General features: G+C 40.3%; 1 protein-coding gene across 3 annotated transcripts in view; it reads left to right on the top strand.

Annotated features, from left to right (window-relative positions):
• LOC113504638 (rho GTPase-activating protein 23-like) overlaps positions 1 to 20,828 on the top strand; it is a 29,833-nt gene extending 9,005 nt beyond the window's left edge. For 2 of the 3 annotated variants that reach the window (XM_026887048.1, XM_026887049.1), the window contains exons 2-10: positions 14,035 to 14,193; positions 14,548 to 14,728; positions 15,049 to 15,257; positions 15,522 to 15,732; positions 15,929 to 16,188; positions 16,308 to 16,434; positions 16,597 to 16,858; positions 16,942 to 17,030; positions 17,690 to 20,828. In XM_026887048.1, coding sequence (XP_026742849.1) covers positions 14,035 to 14,193; positions 14,548 to 14,728; positions 15,049 to 15,257; positions 15,522 to 15,732; positions 15,929 to 16,188; positions 16,308 to 16,434; positions 16,597 to 16,858; positions 16,942 to 17,030; positions 17,690 to 18,546 — 2,355 coding nt within the window. In that variant the 3' untranslated portion in view covers positions 18,547 to 20,828. Of the gene's footprint in view, positions 1 to 11,040; positions 11,408 to 14,034; positions 14,194 to 14,547; positions 14,729 to 15,048; positions 15,258 to 15,521; positions 15,733 to 15,928; positions 16,189 to 16,307; positions 16,435 to 16,596; positions 16,859 to 16,941; positions 17,031 to 17,689 lie in introns of those variants that run through there. The other variant, XM_026887050.1, reaches the window with a different exon arrangement.
• Positions 20,829 to 22,188: the final 1,360 nt, after the last annotated feature.

The following is a 22,188-nucleotide window of genomic DNA, read 5'->3' as shown; positions in this document are numbered from 1 at the left end:
ACATGTGTAGCGACCCTAATATTTATTGGAGGCATACAATTATGCAAAGGAATTCTCCTTCGCCATACCGTTGTAAAGTCGGTGCTACATGTAACGTAATTATGAAAAGCTGGACCAGACTATTTTGCTTCCATAATTTCCTGATAGAAATTCTGAACAAAGTAAACATAAATTAAAAAGGCTCATTTTGATGTCAACAACCTTTTTAAAAAGATCTTTAGAAGGCGATCCCTAATCCTCCCTAAAACCATTAGGTATTCTGCAATGGTTCGCAATTTTTAACACAAAAGACCCATTAAGGGAAAAACGTTATGCAAAGCCGTCATTCAACATCAGAGGTCGTTGACTCATAATCTAAGAATCCCTAAAATTTGCTGATTTATACAAAATGGATTGCAAGTCATTTAGAGGTTACGGGTTAACTCGGGTGCAGAATATTTTAGAAACTTTGTGTATTAATTACCTGGAGTTTTATCTAGAGTTCAGTTACACCAACTAATGCTTAAATCTCTGTAAAGCAACCATATGATGAAATGTTCTGCAATACTAGGACCTTGTGTGATGAGTATTTAGCAATTTTCCTACATGTACCGTCACTAATAAAAGCCAACGAAAATCGGATCTACATGTTACTGGAAATTGGTGTTTTGTTAGTTTTCTCATTGAGCTACGAGATCTCAACGGCAACGCCCTAATTTGACAGAGCACCTTCAGTTGTTTTAACCAGTGACTTTTGTTACTGACCGTACCAAGATATTCTCATCGCATGCTTCACGTTACCTGCGGATTTAGAATACAATATTCTTCCTCTATGACACACGAGACTGGTATAGTACTCGTACTACCGCATACATTTCCTGTCCCGCCTTATACACAGATCAAATAATAAAACAACTATAGATAATTATAGTCAACGTAACGAATCTGAAATTACAGCGATGCATACGTTTTTGTCGATAAAAGTCATAATTTCTTTAACGGAACGGAACAATGGAATTTGTTTTTTGGAAACTTTTTTTATCAATAAACTAGGCATTTTGCTGTTTGACACGTGAAATAGGCAAACAATAAGTACGTAAAAACAGTATTTGAGGAGAGTATTCAACGAAAAACAATCACTGCTAAGATTTCTCATTGCACACCTTGAACCCATCGATAGTAAATGATTTATTATATTCATCTTATACAAAGAAAAGGTTGGGAAGGCCTCGTGGCCTTGCAGCCATCGTGGTGAGGTCACATGTCTATTCTGCGCTCATAATGGGCAGTAGATGACAGCTCGATAAGTCCTGACAAGCCGTCTGGATCACGTGTCGTGAACAATAGTTATGCGCCCCTGGTGTAACCTGCTCTGCCTTGACAGAACTTAAATGTAATCGCTTGAATCATAACATTTATAAATAACCTTTTCAAAAGACAAAATATGGGGGAAATAATATCGATCTGTCTTGTTGCTGTTTTGATTGAATTATTTGCTATAGGCTAGCCTAAACTTCCTTCTACAGCGTAAAAAAAAACTAGGCAATATTGCAGACAAGTTGATGAATCAACGCAAACAGCCTTTCCTTCAGTATCCTTAAATGAAATGAAAAAAAAACGTCCGCCAACAATTTGTCTTCGAAAGCGTCAACAATGCGTCAAGATCGCCGCCCATTACCGAACATAGAGTTGCCTTGCGCGCGCGCAATTCTTTTATTAATTATAGTGGCCAATTGAGTGAGGATATGACGCCATGCGGCGGTGTCCGAGCGTGACCCACCTGCAAATCGAGCTGCGCACCCGCACGCAATCGGTATTCATCCTTGAATCATTTGAGGTAGAAACCGTATTGTTATTTGTTGACGCGTGCCATCCAAATTGTATGGGCCTTCTAAATTAAGGATTAAATATGTACATTCTTAAACAGAGCCGGTCGTTTGAACGTACTAGTGTGAAATTTTCTTTTTGTTTTATTTTGCCGTCGAAAATATCCTATTGTAAAATACAACGAGTAGTATTCGTATTGTAGTATTCGTATTTAAATATTAATTTAGTCATTTTCACTATCACCGACTAAGCAAATTCATAACGACTCTCTACGATATATCAAAGCATGAACTGGCACTAAATAATTACGTATGCCAAATAATGCTAAACCTATGCTAATAACCGTTCGATTTCTTTATACGTTTATGGTACCAACGACCCGAGTTATGTCATGCATGACATTTGGAACCGTAGTGCATGCGGCGCGATTGATTTCATAACTTCGTTTAAACACACTTTGTATTCTCGAGAACAACATTTACAAGGGTCGAATTGCAAATCGATTTAGAACTATTTGTTGTTAACCATCGCGCATCGTATCTGCAACATTCGATTCGGCATCGATAATTTTTCGATTGATTGATTATCGATATTACGATGTACTGGAATTTGTATCTTGCCGGATGGTACTTCTTAAAACATCGAATATTTAATTGTATCCGTCCGCATAACGATCTTAAACGTAGTATATAACAGCCCTACAGTACTCCTTATAGATAAATCAAAATACCCGTACTAAGTTATTTGCACACTGGTCCTTGCTTCATCGTTTTTGCAAAACACGGTACCTATCGAGTAACAAGCGAATCGGTCTGTTTTTAGTAGCGTAACTGATACAGCGTTATGTTTTTTTGTGTAATCTGTTTTGCTTTGTTATTATTAGAATAATACCACAAAATGCGGAAACGACACTGCGGATTATAAATTTGATGAAGACTCATTACTGGTACCTTGGTACCTTCATAAAAATATTATTCACTTCATTTGTTTGTTTTTTAATCTGCTGTGATTCAGATCAGTTCTGCGATTTAGTAAATAAGCTTAATGTTTATTTAATAGATGCTCAGACTAATGGAGTTCGAATACTCACGTATGTTGTTTTTTGTCGCGTGATGTTGACGCTGTCAGCGTGTTAGAGAAATACTTAAAATTTTCTAATAAGTACTAAAATCTTGTAGTACCTACGCTTCGAGTCGCGCGTCGTGGTGTCCAACGTGACCCTATAGGCGGCCTATACCTTATACCTCTAGTATGTTTACACGATTACACACATTACGCACAAGCCCTTCACAGAAAATTATTTATTAAGCGTAATTACGTAAAGTTCATTGGTCACTGACATTTAGCCCGTCTGAATCACGGCCGCACTGCCAAGTGCAACAATTATGGTTCTCAACAATCTTAGCTCCCTTTCACGTCCTTGTATAAAAGGAATATTCCTTTTCATTGAATTTTGTATTTATTACTCGAAATTTCTACTTTCACACAGCCTGTAAAAAATATAGATATTATTTTGATGGTTATAGTTAGTACCTAATTAAACCACTCGTTAAAGTGATTAAACTTTCACTACACTACGATTGATTTCGGTTATAATTTATCGGAACACCCATAGCTAAAATAATATCGATAAATCAATGTGTAACTTTTTAAATCATAAGTAACGGTTCTCGCGGTGAGTGCGTACTGTACTACTGTGGCGTATTTATTGTCTATCATGAAATAACGTCTTGCGGTTGTGATTCATTTATTCAGTGCTCATAACATCGGTGTACGTGCATTACGACACGGCTAGTCGAATTTAAAAATCGTTTCACAATATCGCTGGCCCTTGTAAACTAAATGTCAGTCACATCGAATTTTTACGATTTTTTATTAGCTTTATCTTTGGCAGCTCTCGAGAGTGTTTCTTAATTCGAGAACTATTTCAGAGATTTCAAAAATGTTGTTTTATGTTGCCGCTTTTGCCATTGACCCAATAGCTTTGATATTTAATAAATTAACACTCTGTGAAAGACATGGTTATTGTTTTATGGGGCAAGGGCAGTTAAAATTTTACTATAGGATGTTTTAATAACAAAATGTCAGCTGGTTACACCCTAAACTGGCCTATGACGTATATAATTTTACCGTCCACTTTTAACAGAGCTATAGAATGGTTCGCCGACCGTATGTCAGATCATTGCGGTGTTACACGAGACGCCTATGATTTATTCGACGGGTCCGTCGCGACCGGTCCGCGCAACATCTACCGTTTCCGACATATCTGGCCATCGGGCTTCTACTTAACATTGTACAAGCGTCTGTCTGTCTGTCAGTCATGATCGTGAGGCGCGCTTCCAAGAACGGATGGCTCGCTCCCGCGCTCCAGGACGTCCACTCATTACGTACTATTAGACCTCTGCGTACCTGACATTGTGCCGTAAGTGAAGGGTTAATTGCCGTTCTTTATAGCCTGCAGCAGTGTTTGTTGTAGTCACGACCAGGTGCGCATCTCATTCTCATTGCAAAACCTCCAGTATTCATTACTTTGTCTTCAACTTATGAATCACAGATGCAGTATCGAATATTTTTAACGACCGCAGTATCCGAACATATGATTGATTGCTGTCATAATAACAATCACATACTTAAATAAAACTCCATATATGCTTCGCTTAATATTCAGTCCAGTAGACCATTAAATCGTCAACAGTAATGGTATGCTCAAGTGCATAGCGTGAACCGTTACGGCGGGGAAAGCTTTTCATCATGTGGACACGTCCCAGTAATTGATATGTACCATATCTGCACTGGAACACTTAGTGACTGAAGTGCGCACGGTACCTCGTAACTAACGCTCACTATTGCATCACTTACCCGAACCTATAACTAGAAATCACCATTCAAACGAATATCCATATATCTTTTTTTTTAGTTAGACTTTTAAAAATATGCAACAGGAAAATCTTTCTTGTGATATGAAGCAACTCTTATTCTTTTTTCATACAAAGAAAAATCTCGGCACTACCACTAGCCATATGCGTATAGTACTGGCAGTTAAACAAAGCATGCATTTCAATTGGCTCAGTGGTACTTAGTAGACGAACGAGTGTGGACAAAGAGCCGCAGCACATGGCCGAGCCAGACTGAGTGTCTGCCTTCTGCGAAACGCGCTGCAAATACACCGCTCATAATGATAAATGTACTGCACTTCCAACAACGCTAATTAGCTACAAACAACGCTATCGCAGTCAGTATCGACCGTTCATATCAATGTTTAAGTTTTATCTTCACATAAACAAGCACCTTACTTTCTATTAAAAAAAGTTCATGAATCATTCGAAAGGTAAATTTATCTTTTCCTTTCGAACTACTAAAACATTCTCAGACAGCGATTGTAACGAATAATAGAGCAGGAAGTCGCTAAAACATTTCTTTATCGCTCGGATGTCGTTCCAGGAATAATTGTTATTTCCAAACTCACTAAATACCTCATACCAAACCACTTTGTCCCAGGAATGCTTTAACGTGGAATTCCTTAATTTATCAAGAAGTATGTTCACTTTTGAAGACAACAATCTCATTGGGCACTGATTGAAAGCAGAATACACGAATTACGAAACCAAAACATTTTAATTGATTTCTAAATCAAACGCCCTTACATTGTGGACTCTCAATGGCAAAATAGAATCGCAATAGTGCATCTCAGTAGGCTCTTTACTGTCAATCGCTTATCCTGCAATCGGTTAGCTGCGCACACGCACGCCCGCGTCCGTCCGTCCGTGACGCTGCATGCTGCCGGGGTCGATGACCTCGCAATGCCCAACGTGGAAATATATAGAAACTCTGGAAATGAATGCCAATATCTAATGCCATATGTGACACTTGGTATTTGTATCTATAGTTACATTATCTACTAGCAATATTCAGATCGCGCTCACGTCACCACATAATGTTGCTTTATTACTTTATTTGTTCCTAAACATCGATAGTTTATAGCTAAGTGATTATGTTCTTATCACAGAAATTCAATACAGTTTAATTAGCGTTCAAACAACTATTTTGAATTCTAATTACTGTAACCGGTAACAGATAAGGAATTACGTACATTAAATAAGTTCCAAACAGTTACTCCAATTGCGAATATCGATAGGAACGGAATCGTATCGGTAACTGCCGGATATCGAGTACGCCGACCGCCTAACAGGCATTACTTAATGTTAATTAATTTTCACTTCGTATTACAGGGGTCTGTGTAACCTTACGCCTTGCTCAATAGTCTTAATCATCACTTAGAGTTACACATAGGAACTTTCTCGGTTGTATCTAAAACAATATCGCCCACGCCGCTCATCCAGGCTTCCGCATCCGTGCCTATTGAATGAACGAGTGGGCTGACCGAGTCTTGCCAATTATTGCTCGCTTTCTATCATTAATTGCAAATTTGAATCCTTTAAAATACTCAGTGATTCATCGTATCGAATTACCAAGACTTGTGAGGGTTGGTTTTTATACTTTTTGTACCCAATGTCTCAAGACGCTATATTTAAATATGAGCGACAAATCAATCGATTAGCCAAAACCCTGCCCACATTTGTCAAACTCACTCGGTCTGAGTATAATTTGTAACGTGCCATTACTACCGATAATTTGACGTGTTTCACATGGTAATGAGGTAGGTACGTAGAAAGTATCTAACATATTTTGATTAATTGTTAGAGCCAGTTACTGTCAAATATTAGATTTCCAATAACAACTTTTCCTTTCATGTCGTTTTGTTTTACCATTGTGTCAGTCGACGAGCCATAACAAACATGTACTCGTTTTAATTAATTTCATAAACTTCCTATTACTCATTATTTTCGAAGTTCTTTTAGTTCTAAAGAGGTTTTACATATAATCCAATAAAATACATAAAACCTAATGAAACCGCATCTTCTTAAAGTGCGTGATTATAAATACAGATAAAATAAACAACTTAAACTCAAAACGAGAGCGTGCAATATTCCAAAATAAGAAAGTAGAACATCGTGAGGAACGTTTGGACGCCAAAATATTTACATGAAGCGAAGCGATTATCAGTTTCATTTACATCTGTATACAAAGTAATATCTGTGTTAGTTAAAGTGAAAATACAGTGGCGAGATTTGTCTAAATCACTTCACCTAGTTTCGTATTTAAAGTTAAAAGTAAGAGTTTAAAAGTAGTTAAAAAGTTAAAAGAAACGTGCGCGTCAATGTAAAACCGTTTATCTGCTAGTTAGCAGAGCTAGATACCAATGAGTTTTCAGGTGACGTTATGACAACAATGCGAAAGAAATCTCAGTGAAAACGTGCAGATCTTGAAGATTCTGTATTATTAATTTCATAGTCAGTCACATGGAAAGACAGTTTTGCGATTGACAAGACGAAATGACAATATTACTATGCCCAACTAACAGTGGGACACAGGAATTATTTATATTTAAATTATATCTAACAACTAGCTTATCTAACCCGCGACTTAGTCCGCGTGGCTAGAAGATATAAGTTAAGAATCTTTGAACGGAAGCTATCGAAGATGGATAATTTTCCCTGTTTTTTCCACATTTTCCATTGTTTCTTCGCTCCTTTTAGTCGCAGCGTGATGGTATATAGCCAAAAACCTTACTCGATGAATGGTCTATTGAACACAAAAAGATTTTTTCAATTTGCACCAGTAATTCCTGAGATTAGCGCGTTCAAACAAACAAACTCTTCAGCTTTATATATTAGTATAGATACAACATTGATACGTTCAAGACGATATTAATGAAGTTATTAAAACAGCGTATCTGTTATATATGTTCCGAGCGATCGGCGGCCAATGGAGCGGTACGGCGCGGCCCGCACCGGACCGCTGCCTTTCGGGGTCGGACTGGCCCGTAAACAAAACAAAACGTCGTGAACAGACTAATCACACTTGTTAGCACGAGTCCGCAACTTTATTCCGCTTTAAATACTTTTCTATTACTTTCATTTTATTTATTTTTGAAGTTCCGTGCCCCAAGTGTAAAATCTGAACTCTTTTACGGAGACTACGTTATCTGTTTCTCTATCTGTCGCCAAGTAGTTTCTCATGTAGATACCATGTTAGCTAGGCAGTTGAAATTTAAATTCACAGATTAGTAATTTCTGCTGCCGCCAAAAACTTAAAAAAGGTCTTAATTAGTCTTAATTAAATGTTAATTTCTTCGGTACAGTCATGGGTGGGTGAACATTGTAAAAATGTATTTTTTAGCCTATTTGTACGGAGCCCTCGGTATCGCGACTCCAATATCCACTTGACCGGTTTCATCTAAAATTGGTTCGCGTCGTCTAACATCATTTGTAAGAATTGTTACCGAGTGTCAGTCGTGGACTTCCGCATATTGTACTGTTTTGATTCCGTAAACATTTTGCGAAAGTAATGAGGCTGGTCTCGGAATGAGGGTAAAAGCGCTTTCGAGCTGCACGATTAAATACCAAGACATCTTCATTAAAATTGTTTTTATTTTTCACAAGCATTGCTGCTGACCGTAACGTATCTGTTTCATTTGTAGAGCAGGAAAATAAACATAATAAAAGGTTATAGTTTGAGATTAAACTTTAAAAAAAAATTTAAATAAAACCTTTACTTTACTAAATGTCAAAATAACAAATTAAAATCAGTGCAATTTACTTTTTATACACTCATATTTTAGTGAGATAAAAATCAAATAAGTACCAAACGTTATGTATGTGTCACCATTATTGCGTCATCAGACAGCGCTCAAAGTTATTACGGACAAAAAGCATAAAAATTACATTACGTAATATAATCAATTGTTGTTATGACCGTAATTTGCAAGTGGGCTAACATATCATTACCTTTGTTGAGGCTGTCATGTCTGACGCCTTAGGCTTTAGGCAGAAGTCATGGGAAAGACGCATTAATTATACGAAAAGTAAACCGTCTGATTATGTGATTTTAAAGAGCGTATAAGTAAATATCGATTGAATATATTGGAAGCAGATGAGTGCTCTCGAAGGTCGGTACAAAACAAAATAAACAAATGCACGCTACCCGTAAGAATTTTGTTTACTAAACAATCGAAACGAACCTACATATAACCTCCTCGGGTTTCCATGGCAGACCACTGTAATTCACAAGAAGCAATTATGTAAAACGCATCTGGTGACCACGTAGGACGCATATCCGTTCTACTTTAAAACAGCAATGATATAAATAGAGTAAAATAGGCTATAAAACATGAATGTAAATATTAAACGAGCTGACCCAAATACGTATGACGTTAGCTTGACGTAATGTAACGTAAGGCAGATCGGGATCAAGCCATCGACTGAGCTTGATCTGGTTCCCATTATACTTTCTAGCCTGTAGATAAATTTGTAAATGCACATTACACCCGTAACTCATGGTACACAGGATGCCATTAAATAGAAAGCTACAATACGCGTTTACTGGGTGAATATCTAGTTTTGAAAGTAACGTAAAATGAAATTGTTTAGAGACATGCGATTCGATCGCATCAACAAATACCATAAAAAATATTCTGAATTTTTAACACATACCTATTTAGAGATAAAATCTTTATTAAAAACGTCTCTAAATAGAACATTTGAAGACTACATAATACGAAATTAATTGCTAAATCATTTACATCTGACACAATCTCATGTACAAAATAGCGATCTTAAAAGTAGAGCCGTCTGGCTTTCGGCATTATGTAAGAGTGACTCATTATTACCAAATATCCATCTATGCTTCTACACGCACCATAAATCTCTCAAGACGCCGCCGTTGAATCATCGGAGCTGCCTATTGTTTATTCGTCACTTAGTCACGATAAGTAGATTAAATCGACAGAGAAATCACATTACACAAATCGCTATTAAACTTACGTAAATAAGAAATGAAAATATTACGGAAACTGTCAAACTTGTTCACAGATAGTGTCGTTAAGTATCGTAAGATTAGTCGTTCGATACGCTCCCTTAACTCTTTAAAATAAGTAGCTAGTCTCCGAGGCACTTCGAGCTAGACATGTAATGAAGTCATTCCGGAATTCCTACATGTCGTCGACGCGTCCAAATTTAAAAGTTTTATTGCACGGTAACATGTCAGTGATAAATCTTCCAGACAGAGTGTCGGTAACTATAAGTTATACCATCGTGCATCGGTTTCCGCGATTCGATCTTTTACTTTGACACAGTGCTAACAGAAAGCGCGAAAGCTTCATGTAATGAGTTCAATGACAAACTAAGGAAATTGGCAGAGGGTTGTCGCTTGACGTGAACAAAAAGTAGACACATAAATTATTGACCTTGCGGATTGATATACATCCTGTTAAAAAGATTCTGAAATACGGAGAATTGACATAAAAAATATTGGAGGAAAATAGCATACCTACTCATGTTGAGAATTTAAGTGTCTTTAGCTCATTTACATTAATTAATCATAGATCAAATTATTTAAAATGAAATTTAAGTTAGTCTTTTTATAATCCTAGTACATATGTATACAGTTTAGTTAATGCAGTATGTGAAGAAACTGAGGGTAGATAAAAAAATACTAGCTGAGAACTATACTATCGAACGCGTCAGTTTAAAGTTAGTCAAATCAACATTAAGTATTTCTGGTACAATAAGTAACAGTTTGAACATAAGAAAAATAATATGTTTCAAAGTATTCGAAATTGGTAGCGTCTTAAAAAAATGGACTTATTGTTGAGAGTAATTGACAACCCTATATATTTCTAAACTCGAAGGAAAAGTATGACAAATCACAATTATTACTGAGTGTTGCATTTGCGGTTCCGATGAAATTACGAGTGACACGGTCATTCACGGCGCGAGCACTCGATTATAAATCACTTTGCAAATGGATGGACCCGGATCTCCACACTATGTCACTCAACCTAAACTGTTTAAATAAGAAATAAGTGACGTAAAAAACAATATTTCATTCGAACATAAAAACTGTATTGTTTCGAAAACTATAAACATTAAATAACAGTATCAGTTCAATATTAAAAGCATTTACCTAAATCGGAAACAAAGAGAAAATAATTCAAAGAAAACTACAATTCCATTGTACTGAATGGGTCATCCGGAAAAAATCATCGTTTCCTTACCGTGAAAACGACATTTTGGCAGACGGCGCGGAGTCTGCGCGGGAGCACTTTCTCTGGTGCGCAGACGCAGCTCGGTGGAGCGCCGTCATAATCACACAGACGCGCGTCAGCGCCGCCCGCCCGACCTGCACCACACATTTTCGGAAATTTATTCATTTTCGTCAACTTGATTTATTGCCGGTATCGATTCAGCAAACATTCGGTAGCGTGAATGATAAGTCAATCAGTGCGAACGTACGGTATCGATTTGTGTCATTCATCTCGGTGAATTCTGTAAGTTTGCGATTGAAGTAAGGGCCAATGTCCTCGTTTAAAGCTTACACGTGAAGATCGCTGGACGATTATTGTTTTGTTGAGTGAATCGAACAAGTGCATAGTGTTGTGATCCTGGTGCAGAGTTGTGACAATGACCAACGAGCCTCGCCCTCACCTGTGACGCTCGTGGACAGCGGCCAAGTCATGACACTCTGGTATACCGATATTTTGGTGAGCTTGCGTTCAATTTGTTTTTTCGATGAAATATTTCCAGATTAATCCTAAAAGCTTTTTGAAGAAAAGTGTACCACAAAATAAATTGTTCATTAACTAATTTTATGTTAAAAGCGTGAACGCGCTAAACAATAACGACCAGTTCCATGAAAATAATCTGTTCTCTCTGATCTCTAATGGTCAACGCGTCGTTTACCCACATTTTAAGTCACATTGTCTAAGCGAGGGCGTCCCAGACAACACGCCTCGCAATTACGATTATTGGAAGGTATAAGCAATTGACCTACAAGTAAAGTGATATGCAATTACCGATAGAAGTCAGCCGTGCCTACATTTATCAGGTCAATAACTCGATAGTTTTGAAATTCTTTACTAGGTAGTGTACTTTCTATGTAATCACCGCTCGCTCCCCTCGCCGGGAGCAGTCAACGAGCTTCCTCATTACCGTTCCCTGTTAATTGTTTATTAGCATCTCTCGTGACATATATGCATGATCCTTACGTCACCGTACCACTTCTGACAAGCCGTTGACCCACTAATTGCATTTGATGTGAATAGGTTACAATCGCAAAATGTTGTCGTCGGACAAGCGAACATGATTTTTTACTCCGCTGTTACATACGCGGAAATGGGTGTATGTGGGTCAGGCTCAATATATCTTCGATTCTTATCTTACTCTGAAGATTTTAAAGACCGAGACACGATAACTTTAGCCCGATGAAAATACTCTGCATATTTTAAACGATTTGAATGTTGAACTATTAAAAACGTTTTATTCTTAATCGAGCATGACTCGAGCACTCGTTTATCGAGTTACTCCAAGTTTAATGTCGTTGTTTGTTTAAAGGTTATGAAGTTTGACAGAAATAAATGACTTGCACATGTTTCTCCAAGAAGTGATTAGTGCTTCGAGACATATGCTTAACAGTGTAAACTGTATTATAAATTAAATACGAAATGCAATACTTATATGAAGGGAAATATTGTGTGTATAGAAATCAGTTTGAAAACAAGGGCCTTGAATCGCGTGCCGTCAGCCGTGACAATGCACGCAGAAGGCGCGGAAGACGACCGCGTTGGAACTTTCGATTTCCTCCAGTAACTAGGTTCAGCCGCGGGCAGGTAAACACGGCGGCTCCGCAACACAAAACATATTCACTCTTTGTTATTAGTAGCACTAGTCGAACACGCGTGTTTGTTTTTAACCCAGTTTAGTTGTAATGAGTCGTGAAATGCCGCTTGGTCTTATAGTCATATACGACATGAAACCTTCTTGACGTTTTAGAATTGTTAGGTTTCGGTATAAGGTAAACAGATCTATAAGGCGTTGCTATAATCAAAATGCCATAAAAATATGAAAACTGTATTTAATAATATAAAACATGTCATTATTTTGATGATACCGCATAGTTTTAGCGTAAATAACCGGCACGACAAAGCCGGTGTCTTTCTTCCGCAAAAAATAAATAAACAGAAGGCTTTCAACTAGTGGTTCTTTGTAAGAGTTTCATTATTAATGTTACGGACGCTTGAACGTTGTTTTTAAACCATTTCTTTATTGCACAGTTGATTACTAAAGTAAACCTTTTGGTAACCGCCTACTTTATGCCCCGTCTCGATTAATACCACCTTCACTTCTTAATGGAGGCAACACGAGTCGCATTTCAAGCACTTGTCTGATTCACGTCTATTCTTTTAAAATACCTATAATTAGGGGGTGAAAGCCAGACATGGCGCTGTCTTAGATCCGCGAGCTCATGAACACTCGCCTCACGATTTGTCCACAACTCGTTTTTAGGAATGCGCTAATAATTACAATAATTTTGCTGACCATTAGAAATTTTACATTGCATCAAACAAGCTTGACATAATTGGAGACCATGAAAATGTTAGGCTATCAATAATCTCATACTTTCGTTTATCTATTGATTAGTTATTTTAATACATAATTAGTCTGCACATGTTTGTACTGCACACGACTTGTCTAACTAATTGTATCACGCGGTGTTAGTATGGAGACGTGTTTGTATGGACCGAAGCCAAGACATACACAAAATAATCTATTGTTACCTACTCCTCATTGTCCAACGTCATTAAAGTACGTTTTCTAGAATTTTTAAAACGAAAATGTAAACTATATTTATATAAATGACACTTCTATTGTTTCTTTCGTAATGACCATAAGATTGTTTTTACTTTGTCTTCATGGTAATAAGTAGATATTGCCCTTCTGAACATATCTCGGTCATGAACAAAGCCTCTTATTTAGACTCGTATCCAATGGTTTTACGAGTTTTCTAAGGCACAATGACGACCTTCATAAGGTTTTTAACAGTCACACTTATTACTTGAACAGCCTGCATACAGATATCAAGGAGTAGAGATCTTGCTTTAAGCTTTTTATTTACAGCCTTCCAGTTTCTCCTCCAGACCTCTCTATCTTTTGATTTCTGGCCAAATGCGCCCCGCGTCTTTGTCTAGATCGCCGGCGAGTGTCTTTTCTCTGGCGTAGAGTGGGTGACAGATTTTTGCCCATCAGTAGCTTTCGCGCGACGTGACCATCCCATTTTTACATTTCTTTCCCATTCCCAAATTTAACACATTTGTTTATTTCGTTGTTACAGAGCCCCGGCGCGGTGACCGGCGGCGGCACGGAAGCGCAGCCGGGTTCTCGGGACGCGCTCGACGTGCGCTACTCACTAGCTGCCCTAGCTGATGACTACACGAAGAGGAAACACGTGGTCAGGGTGACCACGGCAGCAGGCGCTGAACTATTACTACAGGTAGATAGCTAATGTTATTAATGCTAATAAATAAGTGTATATGACTGTCATATACAATGACAAACGTAACCTATCATCTGAAACTTGTGACAAGTTTGTTGGATTTAGGAAAAAACCTTTCCTGATCGAGGGATGATCCATGACTGGGGACATGGCGTTGTGCCGTCTTGCCCCCACTTTTATCCCATTTTTACATCATCATCATCTGTCTAGTCCTGCAGGTTGTAGAAGCATGGTTAGAAATAACACTTGAGAATCATTTTCAAAACCAACTTTATTCATATTTACTTCAAAGCTTTACAGACAAATCGGACCGTTGTTTTCCAAATGATATTAAAACAATATCATCCCCAGGCCGAAGGCGCAGCAGACGCACAAAGATGGCTGGCAGCTCTCCGGCGCCACTCCGCCGAGCCGCCGCCGGTGGAGCCGGCGCAGACGCAGGCGGCGCCCGCGCTGCCCGCCGCGCCCGACTGCCCCTCGCCGCTGCCGCCACAGCGCAGTAAGAAGATCGGCAGGAACCGCTCGCCTACCGGTAAGTTGTGATACACTGTGACTATAATTTTATATGACTATAAATTGATAGATGGTTGGAAAGAAGGAAGCGAAAAGGAAAGTAGCTGGATTTTCTAACACAATTTTTATGGAACAAACTTTTTAGAATAAAATTTAGATCTCGAGTCTTAAACTCGTGGCAATCTCAAACTGTCCGTGCTCCTAATTTTTGGGGGATCTTAAAAATGGCAAATGATATTGCAATTGGTGTAGCAAAATACTGGGTGCATGAGATAGACATCACTTAAGCCCTATAGAAATATATGGCAGCGGACACTAACATAACTAATTATTCCGCAGGCCCCCCAACCCCCACTCTGCCATCATCCCCTAAGAACAAGACGTGGAAGGGTCGCATGGCGAAGCAGTTGCGACGCATGCACGGCGGGGCCGCGCCGGCCGCCGCGCCCGCGCCCGGCTGGCTCGGCGCCGCGCTCGAGCGCTGTCCGCACGACCCCGAACACCCGCTCGTGCCCAAAGCTGTCACACTGCCCGCACATGCTGTGGAGGTAAGAAACATTTTATTTCGGCAATTAGATTTTAAGCGACAAAGGACATAATTTTGCCTATTTCAGTCGAAGTTTAATTTAAACTGATCAAGCTGGTAGCCTTCCACCAATCCCCCAAATAAAGCTAAGAAGTGGAGGCTCGCAATTGAAAGCACAGCGCGGCTTCTGTCTTTCACAGATGCAACGAAATCCATTTAGAATTTTAAGTAATTTTTGTTACTTAATTTTTTTCCACCAAACTAAAGATCCATTCCCGTATTCCAGGCTTACGGTCTCCGCACAGTGGGCGTGTACCGCGTGCCGGGCAACGCGGCGGGCGTGGCGGCGCTGGCGGCGGCGCTGGACCGCGGCGAGCCCCCGCCCACCAACGACGCGCGCTGGGCTGACGTGCACGTCGCCTCCAGCCTGCTCAAGGCATACCTCCGCCGCCTGCCCGACCCCCTGCTCACAGCTGACCTGTATCCTGCGTTCATAGGTTAGTACTCGTCAATTATTTGATATCAGACTCGAAAAACTAAACACTGTATCTTATTAAAGGATAATGATCCATCACTAACTTCGTTTGTCGCGTAACCCCACAAGTTTCAATGGGAGTCTTCGATTTAGGCTCTAACTATCGCATGAAAGATTTCCAAAAACATTAAACTAATTTATAATTCTTCACATTTCAGCTGCCGATCGGTCACCAGAAAGAGCACGGGAGCTGCGGCGTCTAGTCCGCGCACTGCCAGACGCGCATTACGAAACACTCAAGTACCTGATCCAACATTTGCGACGAGTGGTCGCACACTCCGCCTACAATAAAATGGAGGCGAGAAACTTGGCCATTGTGTTTGGACCAACGTTGGTCCGCGCTGCCAGTGACGACATGCTGGCCATGGTCAATGACATGTCCAGCCAGTGTCGCATCATTGAATCTTTCCTTACTCACGTGAGTACTTTCTTCGTAATTCTTTCCGAATTTACATAATTCCTCTCGTAGTTTTTTTCTAAATCCAACATGAAAAGGTTTAATAGCACATTATAAAGGCAATTAATTTATGTTGGCAGTATGACTGGTATTTCGAAGAAGAAGAGGGTGACCCCCCAGTGGACCCGCCACCTTCAGCAGAGGAGCTGTCCCCTGCGCCAGCGCCTTCCAGAGACTTACTAATACACAACGTTAAAAAGATTGAAGGTATGTTACACATTAATATTTTAAGAGTTTCAAGCTTAATATGAAAGAGGATTTTTTCGCCAGCTTACAAGAAGGGGACCCATATCAATTTTTGCATCTAAAATTAGCAAAATTTTCATCGTCATATAAGAGAAGTTTTAACGATAACTGTTCGATTCTCAGGCAAGGACGTTTCAACACGAGACATCGTTTCATCAATAATATCGGCGGCGAACCGCAAGATCCAGCGCAAGCCGCGCAGCAAGCCCGACAAGAAGGAGGACAAGCGGTCCCCGTGCGGGTCCCCAGCGGGCGGGTCCCCGGCGGGCGGGTCCCCGGCCGGCGGGTCCCCGCCGCCCTCGCCGCTGTGCGAGCCCCCGCACCACCTCACCACCGCGCTCGCCGACTACGACGGCCTGCACCACTGCGACGGCCCGACCAACAAGTCAGTAGCTTTCTACTCTATCTAACTGAAATCTTATGTAAAACAATATTTTAAAATTATACTAAAAATCTGTTTTGTTATAGAAACGAGTTAGAGACGTTGCCAGCGCTGGGCCGCGGTCGCCAAGAGCTTTCGCGGCATACACACGCGCTCACCAACTTCTCAATAGATGGTAAGTTCAAACCTTAGATGTCTTCTTGATATAATTGTAAAACCCTGTCAATCTTAATTTCTACAATTAGCCTCACGTAAGGGAACTTCTTATTCGCTATATTTTGTCATTATTTGTTTATAATTCGTGTACAATAAAGGTGTCCGCTATTTGCCCCACTAGGTGTCCAGTACTGACGTCAGAGAGTAGACACAGCAATCCCTTTCTTTTGTCCACATTACAAGGTAGAGGAATGTGAGCGTGCGTGTTGCAAATGTGTGCGTGTTCGCGCCGGCTACGTTAACATGGACACTACTTGTTGGCATTTGTTCCTTAACGTGACTGACGTTACACTTGCGCGGGAATGTCATAACCTCAATCAGTCTCCGCACAAGTGCCACGTGGTCACTGTACGACGAATAGATGAGAACAACTGTAGTGATCTAACTAACGCTTTGAGTCGGCGGCTGTTGACAGCACGGCTTTTTTATGCTCGTGCATTAGTATAGTCGTAGGCCGGCGTGACAATCACCGCATCGCCTACTGTACATACCGAAATCACTCATTCATCATCAGTTTAATGGTCACGTAACGATGCAGCAACTCTCTAACACGCTTACGTCTGTGCCTAACACGCGCCCCGGACTCGGCATGATCTAATCTAACCTCACTTGTCACAGGAACCGGGGACTTGGTGTCGTCTCTGACCAGCACGTTCGACCAGAAGTTGCGCACGCTGAACAACTCGTCGCCGCTCGACGACGGCAGCATCCCGTACGCGGACGAGTGTCAGGACGAGACCGAGGAGGGCAAGTCCAGCGCCAGCTCGCCTTCTGACGGCGCGGGCAGCGAGCGTGACGAGCGGGACGAGCGTGACGAGCGCGGGGAGCGGGTGTCCCCCGCCGCGCGCGCGCACGAACTGAAGGCCGCGTGGCTCGCGCGGGACCACCGACACTCGTCGTCCTCCAGCGCGGACGACGAGCGCGCCTGGCCGCGCCGCGCCCCGCGCGAGGACACCGACGACTCCGAGAAGGAGAACTGCGGCGGGCCGGCGGCCGCGGCGCGGGACCACAAGCGCAACAGCGCCGCGCTCGAGCCCGCGCCGCCCGCCGCCAGCGCGGACGACGACGGCGCCAAGCTGAAGCGCTCCGAGTCCCTCCCGCGCGAGCCCGAGCGCGCCGCCCGCGTGCTGCGCTCCGAGAGCCTCAACTGCCGCAGCGAGCGGCCGCAGCGCTCCGACTCGCTGGGCAAGGCCGAGCGCCGCCCCGAGCGGGAGCGGGACTGGGCGGGCGTGCGGCGCCGGGACGCGGCCGCCTGGCGCTCCACCAAGCTCAAGCGCAAGAACGGCATGCCCGAGCGCGGCATCAAGCGGCGCCACACGGTGGGCGGCACCAAGGACTTCGACAAGGACGGCTGGTCGGCGCGCCACACGCGGACCTCCTCGCCGGACCTGTCCTCGGACCTGTCGGAGCTGGCGCGCGTGTGGCCGGCGCCGCTGGTCCCGCCGCCGCGTCCGCCGCTCGAGTCGCACGTGTGACGTCACACCTACTCCGTCTAGACGCGGATCAGTGCTACGCTCGCTGCTAGTGATGTGTCGGCTCCGGACTCATCTCGACCGAACCCTATGAACGACTATGAAAAGTACACGTCTCTTTAGTTACGACCCCTTCCCGGTGCCTATTTGTTCGAGTGGTGCTGTTTTGATAGTTTTCTTTTGTGCCGACGGAGAACGAACCTTCTTATGAATTAGTTTGAATTATAGCAAAACAATATAGTATTTTACTATTCTAAAATTTTCTAACAGAAGTCTGATTTACATTTATCCATTACCACGTCGATACTAACAGTTCGAAACTTCATTTCGAGAGAGGCTATTATTTGATTCGATTCAATTGACTGAATAGATTAGGTCACAAATATCTATCTATATTGTATAATATTACGAATGATTATAATACTCAGAGTCGTTTACTTCATTATAGCATGTATAGAATTTTAAATTCCATGCGTATTACAATATTTTTCAATTTGATTATCTCAAACTGAGGCGTAGGTTATAGTTATTATATTATATCTATAAATAAAATACAAAACAAAAGTGATTCAAATAAAAATTATGAATTCAGTAGTGCAATACCTTTTATAAGCGTGGACTAGATGGAAACAATCTGTAAAACATGAATTCAATCTACTAGTGGAAGTCTAAACAACTTAGCTCACTAAATAATGCCAAAGAATGATATGAAACTGACGTAGTAACAGAATAATGCATGCGCGGAGCGTATCAGAGTGAAGGAACGAATCGGTGAACGGAATGCAAGGACACGACAACGTCGTACTTTCAACGAAGTGACCATATCAAGGACATGATGTCGCACTTTCCAGTAACAAAATATTTAGTAAGTACTCAAGAAGTACCTGGCGAGAGCCCTTCCACACGTCTACATTATTTGTTTGTAGTGTGACTCCCTTTGTAGGTAAACAACTACTATTGCCGGAGTCGCTGTGGAACTATGACGTTAAAGAGTGCAAAACAAATGCATAATACATAAAATTAGTGCTACTAGTACGTAGTTAGAGCAGACAATGAAACTTTATTAGATATGGTGCCTGCAGAGTGCGGGCTTTATGTATAACTCGTATGATAAGTGTTAGATACCCGCGCGGGTACACGATATTCTGACCACACTACTGTAACACCACTTAGATATAAGCCGTAACATAAGAGTTAATATAGGTTCTCCTGAAGTTTCGTAATAGTGATTTTAGAAATGGATTTATGAAAATGAAATGCATACATCACCTACTTGCCTTCGCAATAGTTTTAGCTGATTCGAATTTTATGCACAATTCTCAATTATAATATAGATAACTTGTACGAATTGAAGTTACCTTGTTGTGTCTCCTCTTGACAACAAAACTATGAGTACGACGATGATTAATTAGATTATATTGTCAGATGTTTGTAGATCGTAAACACTATGGTTTCATTTACAAATTATGAATGGGTGTTTAATTGTAAATAATGAATGCAATACGTCTTATGTAATAATGTTAAAGATATTCACTATAATGGTAACAATAGTTATTATGTAGGTGTGTGCCAGCTCGGGCGACTAACAGACGTCAGCACTACATTACAGTGATAATAATAAACGTGATCCCTCTTAGCTTTGTAAAATTGTACATTTCTTTTATGATTAATTTATATTAAATTTGTTATCGTAGCTTTGTTGAATGCAATTATTTTTTATTGTTTTGTTTATCAAAGAAGTATTTTAGGCTAAATTCAATTGTTATTTATTTGTGAGAGATGTAAAACGTGATTCGGCACTATTTCATTTTGAGTAAAAATGTAATTATTCTTGTAAATATTTTCGTCGACAAAATAATGTTTTAGACTTTCGTTCTTGAACTTTTAAAAATTTATATACCATCTTTTACGTTAAGACGATCTCAAGTTTGTTGAATGTTTGCAAAGCGTTCCTTTTAAAGTTTTATTTGTAAATATATCATTAATTAATGTAGGAACAGTGAATTTACTAATTTTACTGGATCATATTGTATGTAGACGGTAGGTGGCAGTAGTGAGCCGCTCGATTCACAATAAAAGACATGTCTCGGCCGAGTCGGCTCGCCAGTGTCCGCTTGCAACAGATTTGTATTCAAATAATCTATTCATGTTCTTCGTGTAATCAGCTATGAAATTCAAATAAACACCTTTAAAGACATTTGCAAATATGGATGAATCCAGATTTTCAATATTTGTCATTGTGTATATTTTGGAGCAATGAAAATAAAATATTGAATCAATATAAATATGTTTTTGTTTTACATCCCTATACCTACATAACCCATGATGATGACTGACAATTATTTTTATCTTCTTAGTTTTAATATGAAGAAAGAATGTTACTAAAGGATCGCAAAAAGTACTAGACACCTATCAGGTCTGTAAGACAGTAACTTTACGCCCCGCATGAAGGGTTCATAGTATATTACCCGATACGAGCGCAAAAGCATGAAGCGGTACAAGTTGGAACTTATCGTCCATTATTACTATTAGATATCATAAATCAATCTCGTGTTTCCAAAGTCCTTCGGTTTGTGTTTAGTGTGACGAGTCTTCGGCTAGTTATCGAATAAGAAGTAAAACACTCGATAGCTAGGTCAAAAAATATCCATCGCTTTCACAAAATGTGGTATTTATAATAGCAGAAGCAAGAAAACACAGTAACTTTCATTTTAACAGAAAAAAAACATACTGTCTTTAACATAGGGAAAAAATGAAGACTGATGTGATGTTGTGCGAACAGAAGACATTATGCGATTAAGCCTCTCGAACCAGCAATGAATTAACCAAATGCATAACGATATCCGGTTTACAGAAAGAAATAACTCAAAAGGGCTTCCAAAGACATTGAGAAATATAGAACCTAAATACCGTTAATTCCGAAAGAGCTAAATAGATTTAGGACTTACAGTGACGAGGTCAACCAAATACCTATAGTAATACGAAACAGGTGGCCCTCCACCCTCTTTTACAGGGAAAACGAAAGAAAAGCACCAATTTAAGTAAAGAAGCAAAAAGCAAAAATTCTTCCGTTAGGAGCAGCTAGCAGTTCGCGATTCAACTTCTGTGTCAAGTCCTGTGTCCTGTGTTCAAGCCACTTGTCATTTTTCATTGCTAAACAGGTACACACACTTCTTGAACTAGAACTTTAAACATTGTGATTATTTCGTCACGAGTAGGCAGCTGAAGGTTTTCAGTGGGTGAAAATTCACAAGAGGTAAACACACGAGTAACAGCTGAGCTAGCGCATGGGCATATATTCCTCGCTACGCATCCTTGCTCATCTTTATTCTGGTGGAAACGCAGCCTGACTGAACGGCACGTGTGTTCATCATTGCTAGCTGTCCCCTACCCTCATTTTTTTATAAACCGGTGTGACGGTAATCTATGAAGCGGAAATCACTAGAGTTGCTTCCCGTTTCGACGGAACTATGTATTAAATAGAATGAGAATTATAGGATTATTTTTTGAATAAAACAAGTTTTTTAGACAGTTTAATATTATGTATTACATTCATTTAATCATAACATCAACACTTTTTTGTTACATGAAATCAAAAATATAATTAAAACATCTATTTCAGATAATCAGAAGTTAACTTGTACG

This window comes from Trichoplusia ni, chromosome 22 (assembly GCF_003590095.1).
Source record: "Trichoplusia ni isolate ovarian cell line Hi5 chromosome 22, tn1, whole genome shotgun sequence".
Classification (NCBI taxonomy): domain Eukaryota; kingdom Metazoa; phylum Arthropoda; class Insecta; order Lepidoptera; family Noctuidae; genus Trichoplusia; species Trichoplusia ni.
Note: the sequence above shows the minus strand (reverse complement) of the source record. Positions and strands in the feature narration are given on the sequence as shown.